The sequence below is a fragment of the Sphaerodactylus townsendi genome, linkage group LG06 (genome assembly GCF_021028975.2).
Source record: "Sphaerodactylus townsendi isolate TG3544 linkage group LG06, MPM_Stown_v2.3, whole genome shotgun sequence".
Taxonomy (NCBI): domain Eukaryota; kingdom Metazoa; phylum Chordata; class Lepidosauria; order Squamata; family Sphaerodactylidae; genus Sphaerodactylus; species Sphaerodactylus townsendi.
The window spans coordinates 105,511,418-105,537,798 of record NC_059430.1 but is presented as its reverse complement, the minus strand read 5'-3'; the positions used below and the strand labels follow the sequence as shown (position 1 = coordinate 105,537,798).

The window sequence follows — 26,381 nt, the reverse complement described above, 5'->3', positions numbered from 1 at the left end:
TGCAATTTGGGCACTCGGTCTCAAAAAGGTTCGCCATCACTGTGCTACATCATTGCCCCCTGTACAGTATTGCTAGGTCTTGGTTGCTAGAACCTTTATTATTGGGTAGCGGTAAACTTACTGCCCAATTGCCCATGCCACAACTGCTTTTGGATATTCCCATCCATCGGTCCTCCAGTTGAGGACTCTTACCTTTCACTGTCGGAGGATTGGAACTGTGACCACCATCCTGGTGCGAGGGGGCTGGGAAGCTGCTCTCCTTGGCCGGGCTGTCCTCCAGGACTTCCTCAGGGCACAGGTACACCTCAATGGGGCCGTTGTTGCTCTTCAGGTGGAGCTGGACATTTTCCTGGCCCAAGAAGAAGAGGAGGTGCTGTTAGACAGGAGCAAAACACATCACCTGCCAAGGCAAGCATCAGCCACTTTGTCTGCGACTGAAAAAGGAGTGGCTGGGATATCGAGCACCTGGCAGAGCTCAGTGCACACCTGGATGGCTGTATTCCGCTCTGAAGGTGGTCTGTCCTAGAGGCCATTTCCGCATAGCCCCACACAAAAATCCTCTAACAGAGCTGGTGGGGGAGTACTTAAGAGTGTTCGAAGAAGATCCAGTTTCAAAAGACTAATTCACTGGGTTGACTGCCCCTCTGAACTGAACGTACCTTATAATTGTGGCTCCCAACCTTTTTTCATTCGAGTACCCCTGGGCAACCCACTTCCCTAAAATTGCTCCCCCAGATTAGCAAACTCGCCACATCATTTTCTTGTGTACCCCCAACCCTTTGGCGTGTACCCCAGGGAGATTTGGTGGGTTAAAAATGAAACAAATAAATAAGTAAAGACTACAGCTTCATGTGCCAGGCCCTTTTCTTCTTAGCCTTCAACCAGTGGGGCGGAGACAGGCAGCTTTTTCACTCCCTCACTTCCTTACTATCCTGTCCCATATGACTTTTAAGAACATAAGAACATAAGAAAGAGCCTGCTGGATCAGACCAGAGTCCATCTAGTCCAGCACTCTGCTACTCGCAGTGGCCCACCAGGAACCTTTGGGAACTCACGTGCAGGATTTGAAAGCAATGGCCTTCTGCGGCTTTCGCTCCCAATCACCTGGTCTGCTAAGGCATTTGCAATCTCAGATCAAAGAGGATCAAGATTGGTAGCCATAAATCGACTTCTCCTCCATAAATCTGTCCAAGCCCCTTTTAAAGCTATCCAGGTTAGTGGCCATCACCACCTCCTATGGCAGTATATTCCAAACACCAGTCATGTGTTGTGTGAAGAAGTGTTTCCTTTTATTAGTCCTTATTCTTCCCCCCAGCATTTTCGATGTACGCCCCCTGGTTTTAGTATTGTGAGAAAGAGAAAAAAATTTATCTCAGTCAACATTTTCTACCCCATGCATAATTTTATAGACTTCAATCATATCCCCCCTCAGACGTCTCCTTTCCAAACTAAAGAGTCCCAAACGCTGCAGCCTCTCCTCATAATGAAGGTGCTTTTGTTTACGAAGGGCCCGCATTTCCTAGCATAGCCTTTTTGGGTGGTCATTAGAGATCCTTTCTTTTTCACCAGCAAAAAAACTGTGTTTTCAGCATTTCAGGGTCAAGGTATTCATTTAACTCAGCCTGAAAGGATGCAGCAACATTTTTCACTCGAGGTATAGTAACATCTTGACCAGCGTGGGATTCCTTTGCAGCTGCTCCACCAAGATGGAGGGACAGCCATCCAAGCCATCTCCCGGCACTGCTCACCTCACACAGGTCTGGCACTTCCAGGCGGGTCTCTGGTGGGGCTCGGACCACAATCACCGTCTGCTCGTTGAAGTTGCTGATGGTGCGAATGTCCTGATACATTACGTAAGCTAACGTAGGACAGGAGGCACAAGTTAAAGGAAATGCTGGACAAAAGGCCCAAATTCCAGGACTGCTGAAGAATGCCCTGACTATTTTAGACAAACTAACATAATGGAATTTTGCTCTTTCTACCAGAAGACAAGTAGAGCAGGCAACATATTTACAAGAGTCCGCATGGTGTAGTGGTTAAGAGTGGTGGACTACACTCCAGAGAACTCGGTTAATCAATTTATTACAGTCGAAGACCAACAAATTCTGTACATATTCTTCCAGCTTTGTAATTCTCAGCATCAATTAAAAACATGTGACATATGCTAAAATTGAAACCTATACCTATATCTAATTTGTTTCACTTATCCAGTCCATTACTTAGCATTAAAATAAGTCTCTCACATTAAAATTATTCCTGTATGTGTGGGTTTGCCTGCCTAATGGATTATGGCCCATCTCCTCTCCCATTTATTCAATCCTAGATTGAAATAGTAATAACAATAATATTGGTAATAATTGTGAGCCAGGCATGCCTGTGTGTGTATCACTAATATTATGTCTGTTGTTTGCTCACTAATCTACAGCTCATTCCGCACATGCAGAATAAGGTACTTTCAAACTGCTTTCAGTGCTCTTTGAAGCTGTGCGGAATGGCAAAATCCACTTGCAAACAGTTGTGAAAGTGGTTTGAAAATGCATTATTTTGCGTGTGTGGAAGGGGCCTACGTCTCTTTATAACAAAGGTACAACATTTGGCAACCACTCTAGACCAATTTGAATTTGAGAACTAGGTTTGATTCCTCACTCCTCCATATGAGCGGTGGCTTCTAATCTGGTGAGCTGGATTTGTTTCCCTGTTCCTCCACATGAAGCCTGCTGAGTGACCTTTGGTCAATCACAGTTCTCTCAGAATTCTCTCAGCCCAACCTGCCTCACACAGTGTCTGTTGCGGGGAGAGGAAGGGAAGGAATTTGTAAGCCGCTTTGAGGTACGGCTGAGAAAAACAGGGTATAAATCCACTTTTTAAACTTCTTCTAACCCTCCATTTGTGTGAACAGGTAAGGTCCAACATCCTCACTGTGCCACAGTCTGGTGGTTACTGACACCTGAATGAAAACCATCTCAAGGTGGGGTTGCGGTTCATTGGTACAGCATCTGCCAGCCCCAGATTCAATCCCCACCAACTCCAGTTAAAATTGATCAAGTATCACGTGACCTGAAGACTTTGACTTGAGGCCCTGGAGAGCTGCTGCCAGTCTGGTCTCGAAAAAGCCAGAATCTGACTCAAGAAGAAGGAGGAGGAGGAGGAGGAGGAGGAGGAGGAGGAGGAGGAGGAGGAGGAGGAGGAGGAGGAGAAGAAGGAGAAGAGGAGTAGTAGTAGTTTGGATTTATACCCCACCTTTCTCTTTATACACAACAGACACCTGGTGAGGTAAGTGGGGCTGAGAGAGTTCCGAAGAACTGTGACTAGCCCAAGGTCACCCAGCAGGAATGTAGGAGTGCGGAAACACATCTGGTTCACCAGATAAGCCTCTGCCACTCAGGTGGAGGAGTGGGGAATCAAACCCAGTTCTCCAGAGTAGAATCCACCTGCTCTTAACCACTACACCACGCTGGCTCTGAGTACCATTTGTGATGGTATTTAAGTCATGCAAGTGTCTTGCTTGCTATTGCTGCTAAACAAGATGAAGGAAGGAGCTTTGGTCTGCAGGTGAAGGATTACATTTTTTCAAAATATTGCTTTCTTAATAATTCCCCTGCAAACAGAAAACTAGCAGACCACATGAACGACTAGGCTAGAACCTCTCTCCATGGCATGCTCCCTACAGGCAAGGCCTTTCAAATATGCCATTATCAGCTTGCAAATAATACAGCCCAGGGAGGACTGCATATGCGATAGCTCTGGAAATGTAGGCCAAGTTTCAGGCCTTCTACTCAACTTCTGTATTCTCCAACATCTTAAAGACAAAAACAGAGCTGTAAGCTTCATATCCCCTCTATTCCCAGACTAATGACCACAGCATGAGCACCCAAAACCACCTTCCCCTAAAGTATACTTCATGGAAAACTTTTCTGCCAAGTGCATTCCCTTATCCTGCAATAGTAAATTTTAAAGCCAAGTCCGAAAGAGTAACTAGTAAAGAACAGAAATACACTAGGGGGAAAAACACACAGCTATCATATAAATTCATCATGGAAAAATAGGAAGTGCACCCCAGGGTGCCTTAGCAAGCATGCATGTCAGCAACAAGATGTGGAAGAATGCATGTATTTAAGACCAGAGATGCTCTCTCTCACACCATACAGAGTTTTTACTTCTAGAGACCCAATAGAGCACAGGTGTCAAACTCGCGGCCCTCCAGATGTTATGGACTACAGTCCCCATCATCCCCTGCCAGCATGATGCTGGCAGGGGATGATGGGAACTGTAGTTCATAACATCTGGAGGGCCACGAGTTTGACACCTGTGCAATAGAGGGTGCTGAACTCTGGGGGACAGTGATCACCCATGGAAAGTCACCCAAAGCAGTCCAGAGCAAACAGGGACAGGTAGAGCACACGGGTATCTCCTTTAAGTCTTGCCCCTCAGAAAGGATATCTCTGATTGGTTTCGTCTTCTGTCAGGTGCTTCAGCTGAAGTGTGCACTCTTGGATGAGCTTGTCCAGCATCCTTTCAGTCTTGGAGAGGTCTGCCTGCTCCTGCCGCAATGCCTGCTGTCTCATCGCCACCGAGGAGTCTTCAAAAATCCCTGTCCCCCTAGGCAGCAATGTTCACAGGTTAATTTATAGAACTGGAGGATCACAGGACCCCAGTTCTTACATCTGAAGGGTGTCAAAACTGCTGCTGTCAAAAGTTCTTCCACCTTGTAGAACATGCCTTTCCTCTGGGAGTAAAGTTTTACACAAGGAAAAACCTAAGGATACGTACTCAAAGCCTGTGCCAAGGGCATTTCTTAAATGAAGAAAACCAGAGATTTAGAAGCATCACCAGTGGAATGAAGGAAGAGTTTTACTGCCACATTTGCTATCTTACCAAGGAGTACAAGAAAGTAGGGGGGAAAGGATCTTTCCCATGCAATTTAAGGCTGCCTTGGATGCAACTATTAAAACTATTAAAATGTGCAGCAGCACTACTATGTAGTATGCACCAAATGAGACTTGGCATGCTGGAAAGCTAAGAGCAACACCACCAGGCCAAGCCTGTTTTTCTAAAAAACTGTCTAGTGTATTTTTTCAAAAATCGGAAACACAGATATTACATTTATACTACCAAGTATTATAGAACACACAAAAATGAATCCTGTCTCTATTTTTATCACTCCAGGTTAGTACCAGTAAACTTGCACAAGTATCCAAGTTTCTAACTTGTACACTAATGGCTTAAGTTAAGTTAAGTCAGCATGGTATAGTGCAGGGGTAGGGAACCTGTGGCTCTCCAGATGTTCAGGAACTACAATTCCCATCAGCCTCTGTCAGCATGGCCAATTGGCCATGCTGGTAGGGGCTGATGGGAATTGTAGTTCCTGAACATCTGGAGAGCCGCAGGTTCCCTACCCCTGGTATAGTGGTTAAGAGTTATGGCCTCTAATCTAGGGAATTGGGTTTGATTTCCTACTCAATCACATGAGTGACTCTAATCTAATCCCTAATCTGGTGAACCAGGTTTTGTTTCCCCACTCCTACACATGAAGCCTGCTAGGTGACCTTGGGCTAGTTCTCTCCGAACTCTCTCAGCCCCACCTACACCCACCCCCCACCTCACAAGGTGCCTGTTGTGGGGTGAAGAAGAAGAAGAAGAAGAAGAAGAAGAAGAAGGAGGAGGAGGAGGAGGAGGAGGAGGAGGAGGAGGAGGAGAGGAAGAAGAAGAAGATGGAGAAGGAGAAGAGGAGTTTGGATTTATATCCCCCCTTTCTCTCCTGTAGGAGACTCAAAGGGGTTTACAATCTCCTTGCCCTTCCCCCCTCACAACAAACACCCTGTGAGGTAGGTGGGGCTGAGAGAGCTCCAAAAAGCTGTGACTAGCCCAAGGTCACCCAGCTGGCATGTATGGGAGTGTACAGGCTAATCTGAATTCCCCAGATAAGCCTCCACAACTCAACACAAGTTTCCTGCCTCCCCACCTCCCTCTGATCTCCCCAAAACACTGATACTAGGAGACAGGAGACACTCCAAAAGGCTAATAAGAGGTCTACAGGAAGAAAAGGGAAATAGTGGAAGTACGCCTCTTCTGCTAGTGGAAAATTAAGTCTAGATCCAACTCTATGACAGTCTTCCACTGAGTGTCCTTTTAACGGAGACTTCTCCCAATGGAGGATGGCTTTTTCTACCACGGGAAAGCTTCCTGATGAAGAAAAGTTTTTCTTTGTAAAAAACGTCCGGGGAACATGGTGATTCAACTGGTTTGAGCTTATAGAAGCTCCTTGTTATATTGGGCGTTTATTGGCGTTATAAAAGACTGGGTCTGACTATAGCCCCTTCAGAAGTTCTGGAGACCTTCAATCTGACAGGTGAATTAGATAAGAATCATAAATACTTTTTTGTTTAAATTGTATTTTATGTTAAATTGAATTTTATGCAGATCCATCTCTACATACTATTATTTCTTCTCCAATATTTTTTCCTCTTCTGCTGTTATGTTTTGTGAAAAAAATAATACATTTTGTTTAAGTGATGTTTTTAAAAAGAAGTTTTTCTTTGTTGAAGGAAGTCATAGAATCCAACTCAGTGGGTTGGAACCAGACTACAGTTTCAGTTAATGAAAGACACTTCCGTCAGCAAATACAACCTTCCTACCTTCTCCCTCCTGTTGAACCCCACTGATATCCCTGAAGTGCTACTCTTGGAGAACGAGGACCCTTAGGAACAGCAAAAGAGGGGTTTCACCAAAAGGGGCAGAAGTGACACCTTCCCACCTATTAGTGGGAAATTTAGTGTGGATTCAATCTGGTTTAAATCCAAAATGTGTCACCCAAAAGATTGAAGGACAGATGGACCCCAGAAAACTATAGGTGTCCACACAACTTAAGACTAACCTCCAATATACATTGGACTATATCAGATGTATGCACACTAATCTGCAAAATGTTAAATGTAACCTGCCTTATCCAAAACTGGTAACTGCTGAAAAATACTGATATGACTCTGTGTGCTAAATTTGTGTATTTACAAAAAATAAGGGAGGGGGAGCAAGCAGCAGGCATGTCACCCCATTACCTCTGAAAACAGTCTCATGAATGACACTTTCTAAAACAATTTGGGGGGGGGCATTCACAGTGGGAATGGTCAGAAAATGAATGGGTGAGTTTATTGATTTTTCTGGGAAAGAATTACCTGCCCCACTAAATAGATCAAGGGCAAAACTCAGGGTAAGGCAACATGGTACAGCATTTGGTTTTTGCACATGATCCCACAGGTCTCTAAGTCAAAGGATCAGGTAGTGGGTGATGTGGAAGACCATGGAAGGGAGACCCTGGAGTCAATCAGCCAGTCAGTGACCAAGATGGACCTCAATAAACCATGTTCTGATTTAGTATAATGCAGCAGCATCCTGCTTTCTGAGTGTTTTAATTGACTTCAGCTACATTTTATCATCTTGATTTCATGTCCATGTTCTCTCTCTCTCTCTCCCATCTTACAGATCCCATTACCCAGTCAAACCTTATCTTCTCAACCGCACCCCCTATTGAAATAGCCACTCGATCATTTCCACTGGAGCTCATGCAGGCATTTGGACAAACTGCCATCTAACCATTCCAAAAACACAAGAGATCCCCAAAAAAATTTCCCTGGCTCATCCTACTGCACATACAGCTGCCTCATCCTACTGCACATACAGCTGCATGCTCGGATTATTAGGCACAATGCTTTATTTGCGGAAAAGCCAGTTGGTAAGGTTACCCTCTTTCTGTTGTGGGTGAATCAAAGGATGGTCTCTGTTATGGCAAGGACAGATTTGGACTGGGAAGGCTCAATATCTCCTCAATAGCCTCCCTGCAAAGACCTGACATGGGCCACTTGTTTCGATCTCACCAGGGAAGAGGGAACAAAACCTCACCCCTTCTAATTGGTACTGCAGACTTCAATCACTGAATCACTTAGGCCCTTCTTTCCTTACGACACTTACATCCACTGGATGTTGTTCTTGGACTTCTTCCGAATGAGCTGGATCCCCTCCAAGACGTTCGTGATATCATAGATCCGCCGCTTCTGGACATCCAACACCTCCGCGGCCCTATTTAGGTCCAACACCCCGTCCTCCGACTCACTGAGCAAGTGAATGAACTTCTTTGTCAACAGGCCCAGCGACGTGTCATAGCGGGTCTTTTCTCCGGGCGATTTAGGGGCTACGGCACAAACAAAAGAAACTATTCAAGAACAACTGGAAATGGACGGAATGTTCATCATTAGCGTGCTCCTCTTCCGCAATCCTACATGGATAAAATGAGACTTTTTGGAGGCCAAAGTTTCTAGTTCTCATGACTGTGTAAAGGAAGTTGTCTTATATAAACTCTAGATAGCATAGAACCCTAACTGACAGTTGTTCTCCAAGGCCCTGTGCAGAAGTCTTTCCCATTATGGAGATCTTTTTAACTAGCGATTCAAGAATGGAATCCCAGACTTTTTGATGGGCTGCCGGTGAATCACTGCCCTTCCATTTCCCGCATAGATTGCTTGATCAGCAACTAGTTTTACTTGAAGACAAGTCCCACCACCCATCCTCTTACCTGCTACCTCTCTCTCCCATCTTCCAGATCCCATTACCCATTCCCCTTCTTACGATCAAACCATGTCTTGCCAACTCCCCCATTTGGACGGGTTCAAAACAAAATCGTAAAAACAGGAAGTGGTGATGCTATGCATCATTGCACCGGCACACATCACTGCTGCTTCCGCTGAGCTGCAAGAAGCATAAATTGTGCTTCTCATAGCTCTTCCTAAGCTAGAAGTGTGTGGATTAGTGCATCGGGAATAGACTCAGGAGATCTGGTGCAACAGGAGTTCCCAATGTGGTGCCTGTGGGTGCCATGACACCTGCCAAGGGTTTTCAGGTAGTGAGTGGGGCCAGGTAGGCCTTTTGGCCAGCAAGCCTTCTGATTGAAGAAGATTTGGATTTCTATCCCTCATTTCTCTCCTGTAAAGAGACTCAAAGGGGCTTACAATCTCCTATCCCTTCCCCTCCCCCCCACAACAAACACCCTGTGAGGTGGGGGGGGGGGGCGCTGAGAGAGCTCCAAGAACTGTGACTTGCCCAAAGTCACCCATCTGGCATGTGTTGGAGTGCACAAGGCAATTAGTTCACCAGATAAGCCTCCACAGCTCAAGTGGCAGAGCAGGGAATCAAATCCGGTTCTCCAGATTAGAGCGCCCCTGCTCTTAACACACTAGTTGTGTGGATGTTTTTAAAATGTTGCTTTGGCCACAGTTGCCATCACAGCACAAGGATCTGCACTGTGTTACTAAAGTGGAACGGCAGTAACCATTTTGTGGTTGGCTCCGCCTTCTATGGCAGTCATTTTGTTGCTGTGCCCACCAGGCCATGTTGGATGTCCAAATGTGCTGGCAGACTCAACAAAACTATTCTACAAGGTAGGCAGAAACAGGTTCATCTCCCCAGCTCAGCCCTACATGAACCTCATTGTGCGATCTAGGGCTAGTCAGCTTAACCTTACCCTGCAAGGATGTTGTGAGGATAAAATGAAGAAGAGAATTATATATTGCTGCTTTGAAAATATGAAAAATAGTTTTTTGGGATAACCCACTTCTCTATGGCATGTATGCCTTAGCAATTATTTGCTTGTTTGCTTTACAGTTCTATAATCTTGTTTCTACTGCATTGTACTGCCCAATCAATTTTGTTTCTATACTGGATAGTCTACCTCGAGTCTCAGTGAGAAATGTGATCTATAAAAGAATTCAACAAAGTAAATAGAAAATTCTGACCATAGAATGTGGGGTTTATTGTGCAGAGTGCAAAACCGGCTGGACCACGATCTAGGAGACAAGGCAAGATCTATGGCCCAAGAATCCCGCTCCGTCTTCTGCACCAGACAATTCTGGCGCCTTTCCCACATCTAATTAAATTCCAGAAACGCGGCATAAACCCCATTGATGCTTAAACGTGGGCACATATCTCCCTCTAGTGGCCCCATAATAGTTTGCACATATCCTTGTGGTCATTCATCTTCATCAAAGCAAGTTCAACTCTTTCTTTATTGCCACCAAGTCACATCTGAATTACGGTGACCCCTGGTGGGGTTTTCAAGGCAACAGATGTTCAGAGGTAGTTTGCCACTGCCTGCCTCCGTGTCAAGGCCTTGGTATTTCTAAGAGGTTTCCCATCCAAATACTTGCCAGAGTCAACTATGCTTTGCTTCTGAGATCTGACAAAGGCTAGCCAGAGCAACCCAGGTCTCTAGACAACTTAGCCTGGGTTCAAGATGGAAGATAGAAAGCCAAATTGTTAGTTTGCTTTGGGGCTTAGTGAGAGCAGCAGTCTAGTTGGCATGACACCATTACATCTTCTCACTGGGCTTGGACCTGCAGCCCAGCATCCAAAGCTATTCCTTGTGTTTCTATACCATTAGAAGTACTGCATGGGAAAGGAGTCAGCAGTACAGGTACGAAATCCGCCCTCCCTGAGGCTTATTTGACTTCTGTCCCTCTTTCCTTGAAAATCTGGGATTCTCCCCCATCCTCACCCCTATTTTATTTTTGAAATAAGATCATGGGATGGGTATGTGCTTCCGAGCTTGACCTGAGCCATCCCTGTAGAGAAAGAAAACAGGCAGTGCTGTTGAGAGCCAACCAAGGCCCCCAGAAAAAATCCCATTCACAGATTTAGGCAGACAGACACAAGGTATACCCTTTTCAACAGAAAGAACTAAGTAGAACTTTAACTTAATCAGCGGTGTGCTGGACCGTTTTTGTTTCAGAATGCTCCGCTTGGGTCCTAGTGCCCACCCGAGGAAGTTGCAGTTCTACTCAGTTCTTGCTGAAAAGGGTATAGGAAGGGAGGGAAGTCACCAATCCTTAAACAGATAGAGCAGGAAAAAAAGGCCCTTTAGATACCCATAGCTTAGTTTCACTCTTCACTTAACTGGGGAACAAAAAGTGAAGAAGAGCACTTGCTGGGATTTCAAGTCAACTGAGGGATCAAATAAAGAATTAGGGATTTCTAGACGGTTTCTAACTGTTTCTGCAGCCCTGGGATTACAAGCGTCATGCTAAGTCAGAGCATGGCAGTAAAATGAGGCGGAAGGATTGCCTGGCTTCTGGGGCCATCAGAGCAACTCAAGGAAATTTGAATGCCCCAATCCTTTCCTTCTCTCCCCAGGAAGCTCTGGAAAGCACCGAAGTACTTCTGAAGTTTCCTGCAGCTTCAGAACTTTTTTGTGCACATTTTCAAACGAATCCCTAAGGCCATAAGAACTAGAAACTTGATTTTGAAGTGCATCAGTGCATGCTTAAAGGCATATTTAAAGACAAATGCTCCCCGCCCCCCAGTAAGGAGTAGTGCTGCTTACTTTTTGGACTTGGGATGTGGGGCAGTGTTCTCCCCTTGCCTTTTGGGGTCCGGAACTCTGGGATACACTGCTGACCCATCCCTTCCAAGTCCAACTTCCTCTTGGCCTAGAAAGAAGGGATAAGAAGGTTACCGTTAAGAAAAGAACAGATTGAAAACAGTGTTTTAACAGTGGCAAATACATTTAGTAACGAAAGAAGAGTCTAGTATTAAAAAGATATGTTCATTTCTCCAGATAATCAAGTTTAACACGAGTATTCCTTAGAATAAATAACCTTTTAACCTTTAAATAGCCAAGATCTATAGGGGAAGCATTCACTTTAAAATAACCACTAGAAACAAAGAGTCTCTTTATCAGTTTCGAAAACAGAGTATTTACCACTAAACCAAAGGGCTTTACTGAGATAGTTATTCTGTCCTATAATCAACTCTACACATTATCAGTACTCTGACTATTCACAAGTATCACTAGTATCAAATAAAAACATTGTATCCCAACCAAAGATCACTCACGTACTCTTTTAAGATTTAAAATCAATCTAATCACTCTTCAAATGATTCAGTATGGAGGAATCACAATACAAAACCACAATATACAACACAAAAATGCTTGCAAACATCACTGAAATAAAAAACTCTTTTCTACTTTAAAATTAAAAGATAAAATTTCTAAGATTCTCATTCATAAACATTAGACAGTCTCACGCCACTCCCAACTGAGAGATTCTTATATAGGCCCAATTATGTGAAATGCACATGACGATAAAAACCATTTAATTTGTCTCCTCTGAATGCATGATGTAAGCATCTCTGAGTTTAGAATTAACTTTGCCCTGGAAATACATGTGTTAAAATTAAGCTGTTTGTTGTGTGCACTGTAAGATTTTACTCTGGAAATGAAGCCATTTTATTACATTATCTTTTTCAAGGATGGAACAGAAAGAATACCATTCTCAGGCACAGACCATTCAAATAGCAGTCAGGGTCTGTGAGAAAGGTATGTAACATCCCAGTGCTTCTAAACAGAACAGAATATCCTGCTGTGACATTCAGAGAAATCGCCAACTGACTTACTAGAGCTAATTCTTATTCTTCAGCTCTGGGTAGCAAAACTTGATAGTGGAGTCAGAAATGAATTATTTCATTTCTGATCTTACTGTTTAATGAAGGTGAAATTATGTTTTATTTCTTTATAAGTTAGATAGGAACAAGTTGTATTAGGTAGAATGTAGGAATTACAGTTGTATTTTGTATTTGTATCTGTATGGAACCTCCTTTGCTCAAGGCAGGAATCCACCCCTGCTCCACCTGGGCATGTCCCTTTCATTTGCAAAAACCATGAATGGACGTTTGACAAAAGGGACCCTGGAAGAAGCACATCCATCTGCCTTAATCCCCCCAGCAGGCAGATAAGGGTGCCATCCGTTAGGTTTTGTTTCCTGGCCCCAAGCACCCAAAGGACTCTTTTGTTTTTCCCACCTGTGCCCACGTCATCGCCTCCCCCTGCTTCTGCCGCGAAATTCAAGAAGGGACTGCCCTCTGGACTCTAACTGGTTCCTATGTATTTGTGAATGAATGATTGTAGGTTGTCCTGTACCCTCCTGGATTCCCGGGCAGGAGACTGTGTATAAAAGTTGTTGTAAAGATGCTAGGCAGCTGCTGTTGCCATGGTGTGGAGGTGCTGACAGGTAGGTCAGCATCTCAATAAACTCATTTTTATTTTCACTATTCTCGCTGTGTTGGGTCCTGTTTCTGTTCCTCTGCGCTGCTGAGAGCTGGCAGATCAGGGAGAATAAAAGTTACCCAGGCAGCGCGGTAACAAACTCACTTGCCTATGGCAAGCATGCAACTCATACAGAGGGAAGTTTTTATAAAGAGAGGAAAGGTACAGCAGAAGCTTTTTCTGCAGTGACCTCCTGGTTACAGAATCTTCTGATTCTCCCCAGATTCTTAGCACTTGTAAAACATGCCTTTTATCACCAAGGAATTTCCATTAGTTTCATTGATATAACTTTATCTGTACTGTTTTTTGGCTTGGTTGACCATACTATGTGTGTGTTGTATTGTGTCTTGGGAATCATTGTTTTGAAAAGCAAACTGAAGTAGTAGTAATAATACATAACTAAAGAACTGTGCAGGGGCTTCCCCTCCTTTTTAGTTAACAGTCTGCCATGGACTTCAGTGCCATAAGTGTGAGAGTGCAATTTCTTTGAGGACTAGTAACTTCCGTGGACTTCTTTGCAAGCTAACTGAACCTAATCGATGAAAAGCTGCAGCTCACAGGAGTGTTATTGACACAGCTGTATCTTAGCAATGTTTCTCAGAAACCCCGCTGATTTCAATTGGATGCAAATCCAGGCTATTATTTTTTTAGAGGATTGCAGCCTTCTATTGCAAAATTATGTCTTCCAATCAGCCAGAACACAGAAGCTTCAAAGATGGGCTCAAAAACAAAGAGCACTGCATTGGTTTTAGGTACCATCACATCTTTAAAAGATACTTTTCTGCAGCATGAGGGTTAGAAACATTTTCTGATTTTGAGGAAACCAAACAAAGCTGCTTTCAAGGACTGAAGGCAGTCCTTAAACCGCTGTGATCGCAGGGAAAGGAGTGGGGGAAGACCCACCTAGCTGGCTGCCAGCTGATAAGGAATATCCAGCCAACTTTGGTCCCTTCCGCACATGCAGAATAATGCACTTTCAATCCACTTTCAGTGCACTTTGCAGCTGGATTTTACTGTGCGGAATAGCAAAATCCACTTGCAAACAATTGTGAAAGTGGACTGAAAGTGCATTATTCTGCATGTGCAGAAGGGGCCTTGGTTTCTCCTGTGCCCAGTGTGGTCAAGGTTAGGAGGCACATGTCTCTGGCAAAGAGTGTTGGTCTAGGACCTGGGAGACCAAAGTCTGAACCCCCTCTCTGCCATGGGACCTTGCTGGGTGACCCTGGGCCAGTCAAACATTCTTACCGATAGAAACATGCAACAGAAGTGACCTTTTAGCCCCCACAAACATGGACGGCCATTCTTCAATGCTTCCTTGTATGAATAGTTCCTCTCTTAGCCTGTACATACCCTGTAAAGGTGAACAATACCTTGGACGCAGCAAAAATGCAACTACCATAATGATAACTTCCTGATCAAAAATTCAAGCCCATTTTGCAGCCTAGCACTATTTCAACATCCCCATCAGCAATGGCGCCTCACTGGGTGAACTCTGAGCAAAATCACTGTCCCTTGGCTCAGCCTACCTTACAGGGTTATTTTGAGAAAAAATTAGGAAGCAGAACCATGTGCTTCACGGCAAGCCTTGTAGGAAGGGTCAGATACAGAATATGCATTGGTGCTTTTTAAGAAGAAGAGAAGAGTTTGGATTTATATCCCCCGCTGTAAGGAGACTCGAGGGGGCTTACAATCTCCTTTCCCTGTCCCCCCCCCCCCAACAAACACCCTGTGAGGTGGGTGGGGCTGAGAGAGCTCCAAAGAATCTTGACTAGCCCAAGGTCCCCCAGCTGGCATGTGTTGGAGTGCACAAGCTAATCTGGTTCACCAGATAAGCCTCCACAGCTCAAGTGGCAGAGTGGGAAATCAAACCCAGTTCCCCAGATTAGAGTGCACCTGACCTTAACCACTACGCCACGCTGGCTCTCCAGATCTCATGTTTAAAAGGTTTAAAAGAACAGCTTTAGCGTCGACTGCCTTTCTGCCACCAAGCCTTCTAGGCAAATTACAAGATAGCAAGACGCTCTAGGATAACATCTAAGTAAAAATAATCAGAGGATTTACGCATATGAATCATTTCAGTAGCAACAGCAGCAGTGTCATTTACTTTAAGGCTCATGGAAAATCAAACTGGTTTAACGGCACTAGAGAGAGACAGGTAGGCATTGAACAAATATTTCTGACAGAGCATTCAATATTCTGGGCACTGTGACACAGAAGTCCTGACCCTCAGTTGCCCTGTGAGTTAGGTTAGTAACTAGCCCCAATCACCTGTAGAGATTACGACAGCCTTAAACCCTGCTCTTTAAATCCCTGACGTCTACACAACATTGTCTATCTATTGAAAAGACTTGTGTGTCACACCCTCAAATATTGGGATCCCAGGACAGCAAACAGCAAATACTTAAAGTAATCCATAACATATAATCAAACTCAGAAACCACAGTAGCTGCAAAGCAACGGAAGCCAAAATGGGGGCATTTACCTAATTTATGCCCTGGAAGAACTACTGATTCCCGGAACTGGCCGTTGCTTGCCCATTGTGGGCAGCAGCAGAAGGGGATGGTGTGTTATGGTCCTGGGTACTGGCTTATAGAAGAAGGGTGCAGCCAGCTGGAACTCTATTTAAAGGAAGGCCTACAGGAAAAAGAAAAGAAAAGAACCGGCAACCCAAAGCCAGCCAAGCCGGCCTATCGCTTCCTGCCCACTTCCTGCCTAGTGGCAAACCTGCTCCCAAGGAGTCTGCTACTCAACTCAAGTGCTTCCTGATAAGTGCTGGCTCATACAGACCAGCCATAGTGGTGGCAGGAAAAGACAAACACTGAAGGAAAGCAAACAGAACTGTGAAGTTTCCAGAATTTTTTTTATTAACACAAGGTCCAGGTACAGCCACGTTGACCCAGAAGTTCAGTCAAGGGATCTGTTACAATAATACCAACATTCCCTTTCGTGTAAACACTGTACAATAAAATAATGTCTATAGCCTAAAACCCTTAAAGCATTTTTCTGACTATACCTCCAATAAAATAAATATGTGAAATTATTAACCAAAGACTCATCCTTTAAAGATCTGCATGCGTCTTCCATTGAATTAACATTGAATTAACACCTTCTGGTAAAGTTCAGGTTTGGGTTTTGTTAACTGGGAACTTTTTGGTAAAGCAAAATAAAGCCGATGTCCATTGGTTTTATTCAGCTATTACCAAAAAATATTCTGGTTAAAAAAACGCTAACCCCAAGGCCAGGTTGACCTGGAAAGCACAACAGAGGGAGAGATCCTCCAAGCAGTGCTGAGCAAAATCAGCGCCACATGAAGGAGCTGGCTGTTGTCCCCCTTCCCCCAATTCTTTCTCCATGAAGGGCTTGGAAAGAGGAGGAGGAGGAGTTTGGATTTATATCCCACCTTTCTCTCCTGTTAAGGAGACTCAAGTTGGCTTACAAGCTCCTTTCCCTTCCTCTCCTCACATCTTGTGAGGCAGATGGGGCTGAGAGAGTTCCAAAGAACTGTGACTAGCCCAAGGTCACCCAGCAGGAATGTAGGAGTTCACCAGATAAGCCTCTGCCATGCAGGTGGAGGGGAATCAAACATGGTTCTCCAGATTAGAACCCATCTGCTCTTAACCACTACACCACGCTGGGGGACACATCCTCCATGCGGCGCTGAACAAACTCAGCACCGCATGGAGGATCTGGCTGCCTCTTCTCCTGCCTGTGCTTTCCAAGCCCTGAAGGATTTGTAAAGCATCAGTGGGTGAGCATGGCATGGAGATCTCTTCTTCCCCCTTTGCTGGCTCCCAAGTCCATGTGGGCTTGAGAAATGATGGGGGGAGGGGAGTTTAAAAAGGTATATTCAGCTTTTCAAATATACCCTTTTTTTTCAACTGGTAAAAGAAAAACCTGAAAAAAGTCATCACCAAGCCTACTCTGATCCAACTAAATTTGCTTACATATTTCACTAATACCGGTGCACCACCGATTATTAACTTCTTCTAGAAAATTACCCTGGATCGTGTTATTAATTCAAGTCAAGAGATGTCTTCATTATCAGCACTCCGTTTTTCAATTTCAGAAACAATGGTTGGGGGAAATAAAAGAAAAGAACTAATCGCACAACAGATCCCCAGATTTCTCCAGCGTTATAATTCAGAATGGAACAGCTGACAAATAAGTAAGCACTGGGAAAGTGGTGAAGTTTCCAGAAATTTTGAAGCTACCAGCAAAACAAAAAACATTTGGGCAGGGAAGGAGCCAAAAATGTTGCACAAACTTGAAATACGTGCATTACTTACTTTGTTATCAACCTTAAACTTATTTTACTGCCCTAACCTCACAGGGTGCTCTCAAATACCGAGCATGCCTTCAGAAATAAACTCTTTTGTTAAACACATGGATCCATTAACATGCCGCCCCACTTCCATGGCAAGGATTCGTTTCAAAGGTTAAAACGATACTCCATTAATAAATAAACACCACTTTCTGCCTGTTGACATTATAAGCAGCTTCTTGCTTTAAACAAACACGGTCGTTCTGTGCAATTACATTATTCCAGGACTTGATGCATGGAAAAGGCAAGTGGGAATGACAAATTTATGCTATATACTGCATGTGTGATGGTGAAGCACCCCCCTTCCCCCGCCACACACTGATTGGCTCAAATCAATCTGATGACCGGTCCAGAGGAGGGCAACCAAAATGGTAAAAGGTCTGGAATTCATGCCCTACTAGGAGAGACTTAGGGAATAGGGTATGTTTAGTTTGGTGAAGAGAAGGTTAAGAGGTGACATGATAGCCATGTTTAGATATTTGAAGGGATGTCATGTTGGTGAGAGAGCAAGCTCGTTTTCTGTAGCTCCAGAGACTAGGACCAGGAGTAATGGGTTCAAGGTGAAGGAAAAGAGATTCCACCTAAACATCAGGAAAAACTTCCTGACAGTAAGGGCTGTTTGACAGTGAAATGCACTACCTCGGAGTGTGGTGGAGTCTCCTTCCTTGGAGGTTTTTAAATAGAGGTTGGATGAACATATGTTGGGAGTGCTTTGATTATGTGTTCCTGCATGGCAGGGGGTTGGACATGATGGCCCTTGGGCTCTATCAACTCTGTGATCCTATGTATGACATGGAATGACCATGAACATTCCAGCAAGTGAAGGGGGAAAAGGTAGCTGAATGACAACAAACCAACTTATGAGGGATGGACAGTGATCAGTCTGGTTGGGACTAAAACGTCAAAGGGGCCTTACAAAAAGAAGAGGTTTGGTGAGGGCAGCCAAGGATCCAAAACAAAACTCAAGCAATACGGAAGCTAAAGGGAGAGAGAGACCGCCGGAAGGAGGTGAACACAATAGGCATGTTGAGAAATAGGAACCTTAAGAGAAAGGTTAGGTAGAGGAAGTGTGTGCTGCCAAGCAGGCAAATTATTCAGCTCTGTGAGTGGCAACCCAAACATAGCCAATACTGAATATCTACAGTTCACACTGTACAAATACATCTCAACAGTTCAGATAATCAAGGAAGAGATTGCAGAGCTGTGAGGGGAGAAAAATCACTATAGCAGAGACATTAAATGGAGTGAACATCAGTAGAAATGGAATAGACAGAGGGAAGATCACCTCTCAAAGTAGTAAAAGAAAGCTGAGACAACACAGAAGAAACAGCAGACAATCAGTCACCTATGAGGCTCACATGGTTGGTTCCCCCACATCACTTTGATGGCAGTTAGGAGTCAACCATCTGGAAAATGCTTGCCTAGCACCAATAAGAGAGCTGTTAGCAACGGTGACCACATGCAAATAAGGGTGTGTGTGTGTGTGTGTGCTTGTGCAGCTGCACAGGAGAGAAAACTCAGCACAACAGTCTTCGGCCCTGCACAGAGAGCCACCCCCACCAAAATTCTCTCCCCCTTTGGGAATGATGACCCATTGTTCCATTGGGTTACCCTACGGGCCGAAGATGCTCTCTAAAATTCAAAGGGATTGAGTTGTGCCCATAACTGTTTGGTCTTCCAGTTTCACAGCAAAAAAAAATATCTATACAGCAGAATCAGTGTGATGTTAGGGTGTCTGCCCCGGATCTTGGAAACCTAGGTGTGAATCCCCTTCTCCACTTTATCATCATAACCATCCTGTGAGGTAGGCTTAGGTTGAGAGGACGACTTGCCCAAGGCTACTTAACAAACATCTATGGCAAAGCAGGGGACTGAACCTAGGTCATACTGCCTAACACTCTAACCACTATGCTAACAGCATATAAGTAGTCTTCAAAGAGACATGCTCCCTTCATTCAGTAGTCTGTCTTGCCCCAAACGGTTAGCCCCAGCCACAGGCGAAACACCTGCTTAACTGAGCCCTGTCACACTGCAGCCCCTTGTACCCCGCCCCCCCCTGCCTCATTTGGGACTCATCCCAAACAAGGAAGATTTCTTCAGCACCATACTCCCCCCTTTCTGAACACTGTTAGCCACAGACTTAAGAGGCAGCCACAAAAAAAAGGTTTCAACAGATCCAGGTAGAGTCCTTAAAGCCACTGATACAAAGTGCTGGTCCTCTTCCCACAACAAACAGAAAGTAAATTGGAGTGTATCGACGGCTCTTGGCCTTTTATCCACCAAGTATCTAGTGCCATTCCTAAATGCTCACCATGTCACAATTAAAAAGATCAGAACATCAAAACAGCACCCAGATAAAGCAATGATATTTATATAGAGAGATTTACGATATGTGCATATGATGGACACATCTGAGGCATACATTTACAGAGACCTGTGTCCAATGGCCAATAGCCAATTCCTTTGTGTTTTATTTGATTGCTGTTTTTTTAAGCTGCTGGGGGAGAAATTGAGGACCTGGGATTTTATCCTCAGGGTGGTATGAATAGTATTCAAAAACCTCTTTTGTACCAGTGGTCAAGAACCACTGCAAGTGAGGGGAAAGGGCTATCTAAAATCGTGAGAAATACCTTTTCCCCAAAATAGGGTCCCCATCTATAATCACTAGCAGGCATAGATCTATAGGAGCAGCATAGGAGCAGCAGTGGCGTGGTGGTTAAGAGCAGGTTAATTCTAATCTGGAGGAACTGGGTTTGATTCCCAGCTCTGCCGTTTGAACTGTGGAGGCTTATCTGGGGAATTCAGATTAGCCTATGCACTCCCACACACGCCAGATGGGTGACATTGGGCTAGTAACAGCTTCTCGGAGCTCTCTCAGCCCCACCCACCTCACAGGGTGTTTGTTGGGAGGGGGGAAGGGCAAGGAGATTGTAAGCCCCTTTGAGTCTCCTACAGGAGAGAAAGGGGGGATATATATCCAAACTCTTCTTCCTCCTCTTCCTCTATATATGCACAAAATCTGGCAAGGGTAGTTTCCAAGTTGTTCCTTCCCTTTCCCTGACATCTGCATTCAGCAAGAAGAGGAGGAGGAGTTTGAATTTATATCCTCCCTTTCTCTCCTGTAAGGAGACTCAAAGGGTCTTAAAAATCTCCTTTTCCTGATACCAGCTCCTTGCTGTACAGGTTGGCAAAAATGCACAATTCTCAATTCAACCCTTGGTTCATCTACTAGGTCTGGGTTTTTTTGTAGCATTTTATTTGGTGGGTGATAACTGTTATGCTATGTGTTTGAAGCTGTTGTAACACTTTGGATTTTGGAAAAAATCTCCAGAAGTCCTTTCCATAATTTTCCATGTTTTCCTAATAGAGGCTGCTGTGGGGAGAGAAGGAAAGCTGAAGATAGAGGGGCAGATAAATGTATGTTTGCTGTTGGGTGGGAAGGAAAAAGGAGGTGGAGAGAAGCTAAGGGGGCTTTCAGGGAAAGAGGAAATAGGGGGTAGGAGGAAATGAGATGCCTCCCACAAGTCTTTGTGGGTTCTCACTTGTCATATTCTAATAGCAAAGGCGTCCAAGTCGAAAGAGAGTTTGACAAACCTGAAACAAACCCCAGGCTTGGGGGGGCGGGGGACAATTTGAAATATTTACAAAAATGAACCGGGGGTGAGAGGGGGAGATAAAAACCTAAAATAACATGAGCAAGCGCCTGCAGCTTTAAGAAACTGAAGGTCTCAGTGGCCTTTGCTAGGCAACCACAGTACCTCAGGCTTCTTTCATGGGGAGAAGGCTAGGGAGAGAAAGCAACCCTCCCTGGCAACTGGTGGGAGGGCTGGAGACAGGGACCGGGGTGGAAGGAAGGCATGTTACATTAGTAACATGCTACGTTGCTTCTGGGTGAAACTTGGAAGTGACAAAGGAAGCTCCAGAAATCACCAGAGTTTCTAGCATTCCTATAATTGGCTCTTTTAACTGACAGGGAAAATTCCGGAGGGCTGCTGGCAGTAGTTCTGCCAGTACCATGGCAACCACTTCACTAGGACCGTTCCGCAGCCACAATGATTAGTGTATCCTATCACCAGTGGTCTCATCTCACACCATCAGTGGTTTGCAAGAGGTAACAGTTAAGCAGCCCCCATTTTGAATGCTTCAGGCAAGGCTCAAATTAAGCACCCCCCACAATGTTAGCCTCTAAGCACCATAGGGGGGCGCTTGACTTGTTCTAGGGCTGTTTTAACATCTGGCTAAGGGGTGATTGTACAACTGCAGAGTCCTATCCACAGAGGCTCTTGCTTCTGACAAGTATATTTCTAGATACTTGGGGATAGGTCCCCCCCCCCAGCTGCATCAGTGAAGGTGTACGCCTCTATATAAATGGAGAGCCAGCATGGTGTAGTGGTTAAGAACAGGTTGATTCTAAACTGGAGAACTGGGTTTGATTCCCCACTCCTCCACCTGAGCAGCGGAGGCTTATCTGGCGAACCAAGTATGTTTTTGCACTCCTGCACTCCTGCTGGGGTACCTTGGGCTAGTCCCAGTTCTTTGGAACTCTCTCAGTCCCACCTACCTCACAAGGTGTCTGTTGTGGGGAGAGGAAGGAAAAAGAGTTTGTAAGCCACCTTGAGTCTCCTTACAGGAAAAAAAAGTGGAGCATAAATCCAAACTCTTCTTCTTCTTCTGCATGCTGATTGACTTACTTTCAATGCATTCCTCCCAAGAGGCCCTTGCCCCGGCAGCTATGGAATGTCAACCTGTATCAAAGGGCTAAGCCGGAGGTGTCCAACTCTGGCGCTTCAGATGTTCATGGACTACAATCCCCATCAGCCTCTGCTGGAATGGCAGGAGCTGATGGGAACTGTAGTCCATGAACATCTGAAGCGCCAGAGTTGGACACCTCTGGGCTAAGCCATTCCAAGTACTGGGCTCAGACCCCTCTTAAGCAGCTTCAGGAACAAAGGAGGCAGCTAGGAGGGAAGAGAAGTCCCTGAACCATTCCCCCGTTTCCCAAGTCAGCAGAAGAAGAGAGTGTTGCAAATATATATAGATGTCCACTCCCACACCATGTGCATGGAGTGAGGGTCACTGGCATCCCTCTCCCCTGCAACGAGTCCCCAGGGGTGCCAGGACAGTGGGAAAGGACAAAAGGAGGACCGGGAGCAGCTGTTTCGTCTGGCCCGCTGTAGCAGGATCCTGTCATTTCCCCACCACCAGCGGGATTAGCCACTCGACAGCTGGTCAGACAAGCTGCTATACAGATAATGGAACAGAAAGAAGTCCCCCCCTCCCTTACCATCCTTTCAGCTTGACAGGCCCGCAGCCAAAAGGGAAGGCAGAAAGCGGCAAGCACAAGTCAGCTTCCCCACAGTCAAGAGAGGGTGGGAGAGCAAGTGAGCTACAGAGCCCCTTCCCACATTAGCAAGAAAGGAAATCTTTGAAATGTTTCTGTCAACATGGAAAGGAGTGAGAGTGGTGTCTGTTTCTTGGCTCCCGTTTCTTCCACACACACACACCCCTCAACATTTTCAACAGCAACGTTACATTTCCCATACAGCCTGAACCATACCAACATTCCTTGGCAACTTTCCTTCCATTACCCCTTGGGGGGAAAAAAACTAGGGGAAAACAGGTAGACGTAACTTCATACTAGTGAAAAGGCCTCTTCCCAACCGTAGGTTCCCAGAAGGGAATGGGATTCCTTCTTCCAATTCAGAGTCAAAAAGAAAAGAAGAAGGGCCAACCCCAGCCCTGAGGGGGCACAGATAAAAGGACAATTCTGGGATCTATGCAGCAACAGGGCTGTGCCAGGCTCCAACCTTGCCCAGGCAGACGAGTCCTGCCCAGAACGTGCTCTTCCTCCTCCTCTGACACACACACCCAGCACAGGGTGTGGGAACCCTTCTGCTTGGTTATCGCAGAACGCCACTGCTTCAAGCTTACACACCCCATGCACAGGAAACAGGAGCACCTCAGTGGAACAGCCACTTTACAACATCTCCTGAGGGGAAAAAAATCCTCCCAGGCCACTCAAATCTTTTTAAGCCACTGTGAAGGCCAGTTCATACGTTCAACTGCACAGAAGGTAAAGTGGATGTAAAGCACACATAGTTTATTGCATCAACAGTGAAAAGGCCCCAATCAGATCCAGCTATGTCAGTGTGTAATCCTGTGCAAGCTTATTTTATTCCAAGTCCACTAAACTCTGTGGTCTTAGGCTGGAGTAATGCTGCCTAAACTGGCACTATTAGCCAGTAGTTGAAAAAAATCAATACAAGAATTTTCTAGCACTGTAAAGATTTATGGTGATAGAAACTATTTGTGAGTGTCTTCAGATGGATACCAACCAAGGACTAACAATGCCCTTGCAATGTATTGTCGAAGGCTTTCACGGCCGGAATCACTTGGTTGCTGTGTGGTTTCCAGGCTGTATGGCCGTGTTCTAGCAGCATTCTCTCCTGACGTTTCACCTGCATCTGTGACTGGCGTCTTCAGAGGATCTCCTCTGAAGATGCCAGCCACAGATGCAGGCGAAACGTCAGGAGAGAATGCTGCTAGAACACGGCCATACAGCCCGGAAACCACACAGCACCCAAATGCCCTTGCAGCTTGGGAGATGTGAGAATGGTCCATTGGTCACTTACCGTGATTCGCACTTCTACCATAGAAACTGACTGGATGATTGATCTTGGGCTGGCTACATGCTCTCAGGCTACACTATTTTTATTTATTTAAAAAATGTTTAGGAGCTTTTCCACCTCAGGTATGCAAGACAGCTTATGCTATGAATGGCAATAAAACAATAAAATTCATAAAGAGCACTGATTTAAAATCAGCAATTTAAGACTAACAGAAGAACTAAAATTCATGGACAAAACCATCTTCAGCTGCCTCCTAAAGGTCAAGAGTGAGGTCAGACACATCTGTCTGGGGAGAGTGTTCCATAATTATGGGGCAGTCACTGAAAAGGTCCCCTCTCATGCCAGGGGTCTGCAACCTGCGGCTCTCCAGATGTTCATGGACTACAAATTCCATCAGCCCCTGCCAGCATGGCCAATTGGAGAGCCGCAGGTTGAAGACCCCTGCACCAAAGTTCTCTGGTGGATGGGCCAGTCCCTCTGATCTCAGTTGCCTCAGCTGGTGGGCCCATACCCTGTTTCCCCGAAAATAAGAGTGTCTTATATTAAGTTTTGCTCCCAAAGATGCACTATGTCTTATTTTCAGGGGATGTCTTATTTTTCCGCTCCACAGCTGCATGCTCTAGTGTTGTGGTCGACGGGCATGCTTCCAAACAAAAACTTTGCTACGTCTAACTTTCAGGGGATGCTTTATATTTAGCACTTCAGCAAAACCTCTACCACGTCTTATTTTCAGAGGATGTCTTATTTTCGGGGAAACAGGGTAGTAGGCTCACTAGGCCCAGATCAGCATGGGGGGGGGGGGGTTGCCTCAGCCAGAGAGCTTGCAGTGGACTCACCAGCTCAGATTGGTATGGGGGTGGGTGGGTGGCTCAACAGGCCAGATCAGGAGTGGGAGGGGTTTTGCCTCAGGTGGCTCACGGGCCTGATAAGCCCTCTCAAGGGGTCAGATCCACCCCCCAAGCTATATATTTGACACCCATGCCTTAGCACACTCAGAACCTACAAATCTGACTTTTCAAGGGGACTGTAACCCCATCCAAGACAGGAGAGATCTCATGTCCCTAGTAGCAGTGGCGTAGGAGGTTAAGAGCTCGTGTATCTAATCTGGAGGAACTGGGTTTGACTCCCCACTCTGCCGCTTGAGCTGTGGAGGCTTATCTGGGGAATTCAGATTTGCCTGTACACTCCCACACACGCCAGCTGGGTGACCTTGGGCTAGTCACAGCTTCTCGGAGCTCTCTCAGCCCCACCCACCTCACAGGGTGTTTGTTGTGAGGGGGGAAGGGCAAGGAGGTTGTAAGCCCCTTTGAATCACCTACAGGAGAGAAATGGGGGATATAAATCCAAACTCTTCATCTTCTTCTTCTAACCCAGAGCCCCTCTGTCTTGTCAGGATTAAGTTTCAGCTTGTTCACCTGCACCCAGCCCATTACTGACTTCAAGCACTGGCATTTTTGTGGCTTAAAGGATCTTTGTGCAATTAGGGGTCATAACCACACAGCTCTCTGCATAACCTGATCTCTCCACCACAGATGCAGTCTTATCTGATTCAGAATGGGTAAACTGTTGCCTGCAGTATTTTGTGTTAGACTGATTTGTGAGGGTGAAGCCACCTCTTCTGAATGCAGAGCTGGGGTGTTCATACAGCCAAGTTGAGGGTAAGGGTCATGCACCATCCTTTCCTCTTTTGAAATAGCTCGCCCCAAGCTGGGAACAAGTTGAATATTCCCATCAATTTGAACCTCTCTTCCAATCAGCAGAGTGAAAACCAAGTGCTATCTTTGCGCTGACTAAGCTCTATATTTTCCAATCTAGGGGCATAATCCAAAATGTGTATTTTGCACTATAGAATGGCCCACTCCCAGATAAGGGAGCAATTATAACGTTAATAGATTTCTACTTGGCAAGCTCTATATATGTACAAGTTTGCACAGCAGGAAACTGAAAAGAACATTTTCCCACCAGGGCAAAGCAGGAAGATTCATAGGGGCAAAACATAGCCAGAGAGCTACACTCCCATGGATTTCTAAGGGAAGGTAAAGTGCAGACTTGAGGTATGATCTAAACAAGTGCCAGAAGGAAGAGGCAGAATTATGAAAGGGCAGAATGGCCCTGAGTCGCTTTAGGCTGCAGGTGGGGAGAGTCACCTTTCTCATGCCCCCCCCACCACCACCACAAAAACTCTTTGCAAGCAAGAAAAATAGCGCATCATGAGAAAAGTTGGAGCACAGTCTGTCCCACGCTGTTCCAATTTCCCTGCTTACAGAGAATTATTGATACCTGGGGACTTTTGAAAAACATAATTCCAGTCTGAAGTGTTACAGTCTTTTCCACCACCTCATGC

At 45.3% G+C, this 26,381-nt stretch overlaps 1 protein-coding gene across 1 annotated transcript in view; it reads right to left on the bottom strand.

Annotated features, from left to right (window-relative positions):
* The window catches only part of E2F2 (E2F transcription factor 2), a 55,676-nt gene that overhangs the window by 8,324 nt on the left and 20,971 nt on the right, over positions 1–26,381 (bottom strand). Inside the window, exons 2-6 of the mRNA XM_048501456.1 lie at positions 11,366–11,471; positions 7,966–8,185; positions 4,441–4,599; positions 1,749–1,863; positions 193–349 (exon numbers count right to left, since the gene is read on the bottom strand). Coding sequence (XP_048357413.1) covers positions 193–349; positions 1,749–1,863; positions 4,441–4,599; positions 7,966–8,185; positions 11,366–11,471 — 757 coding nt within the window. The remainder of the gene's footprint in view (positions 1–192; positions 350–1,748; positions 1,864–4,440; positions 4,600–7,965; positions 8,186–11,365; positions 11,472–26,381) is intronic.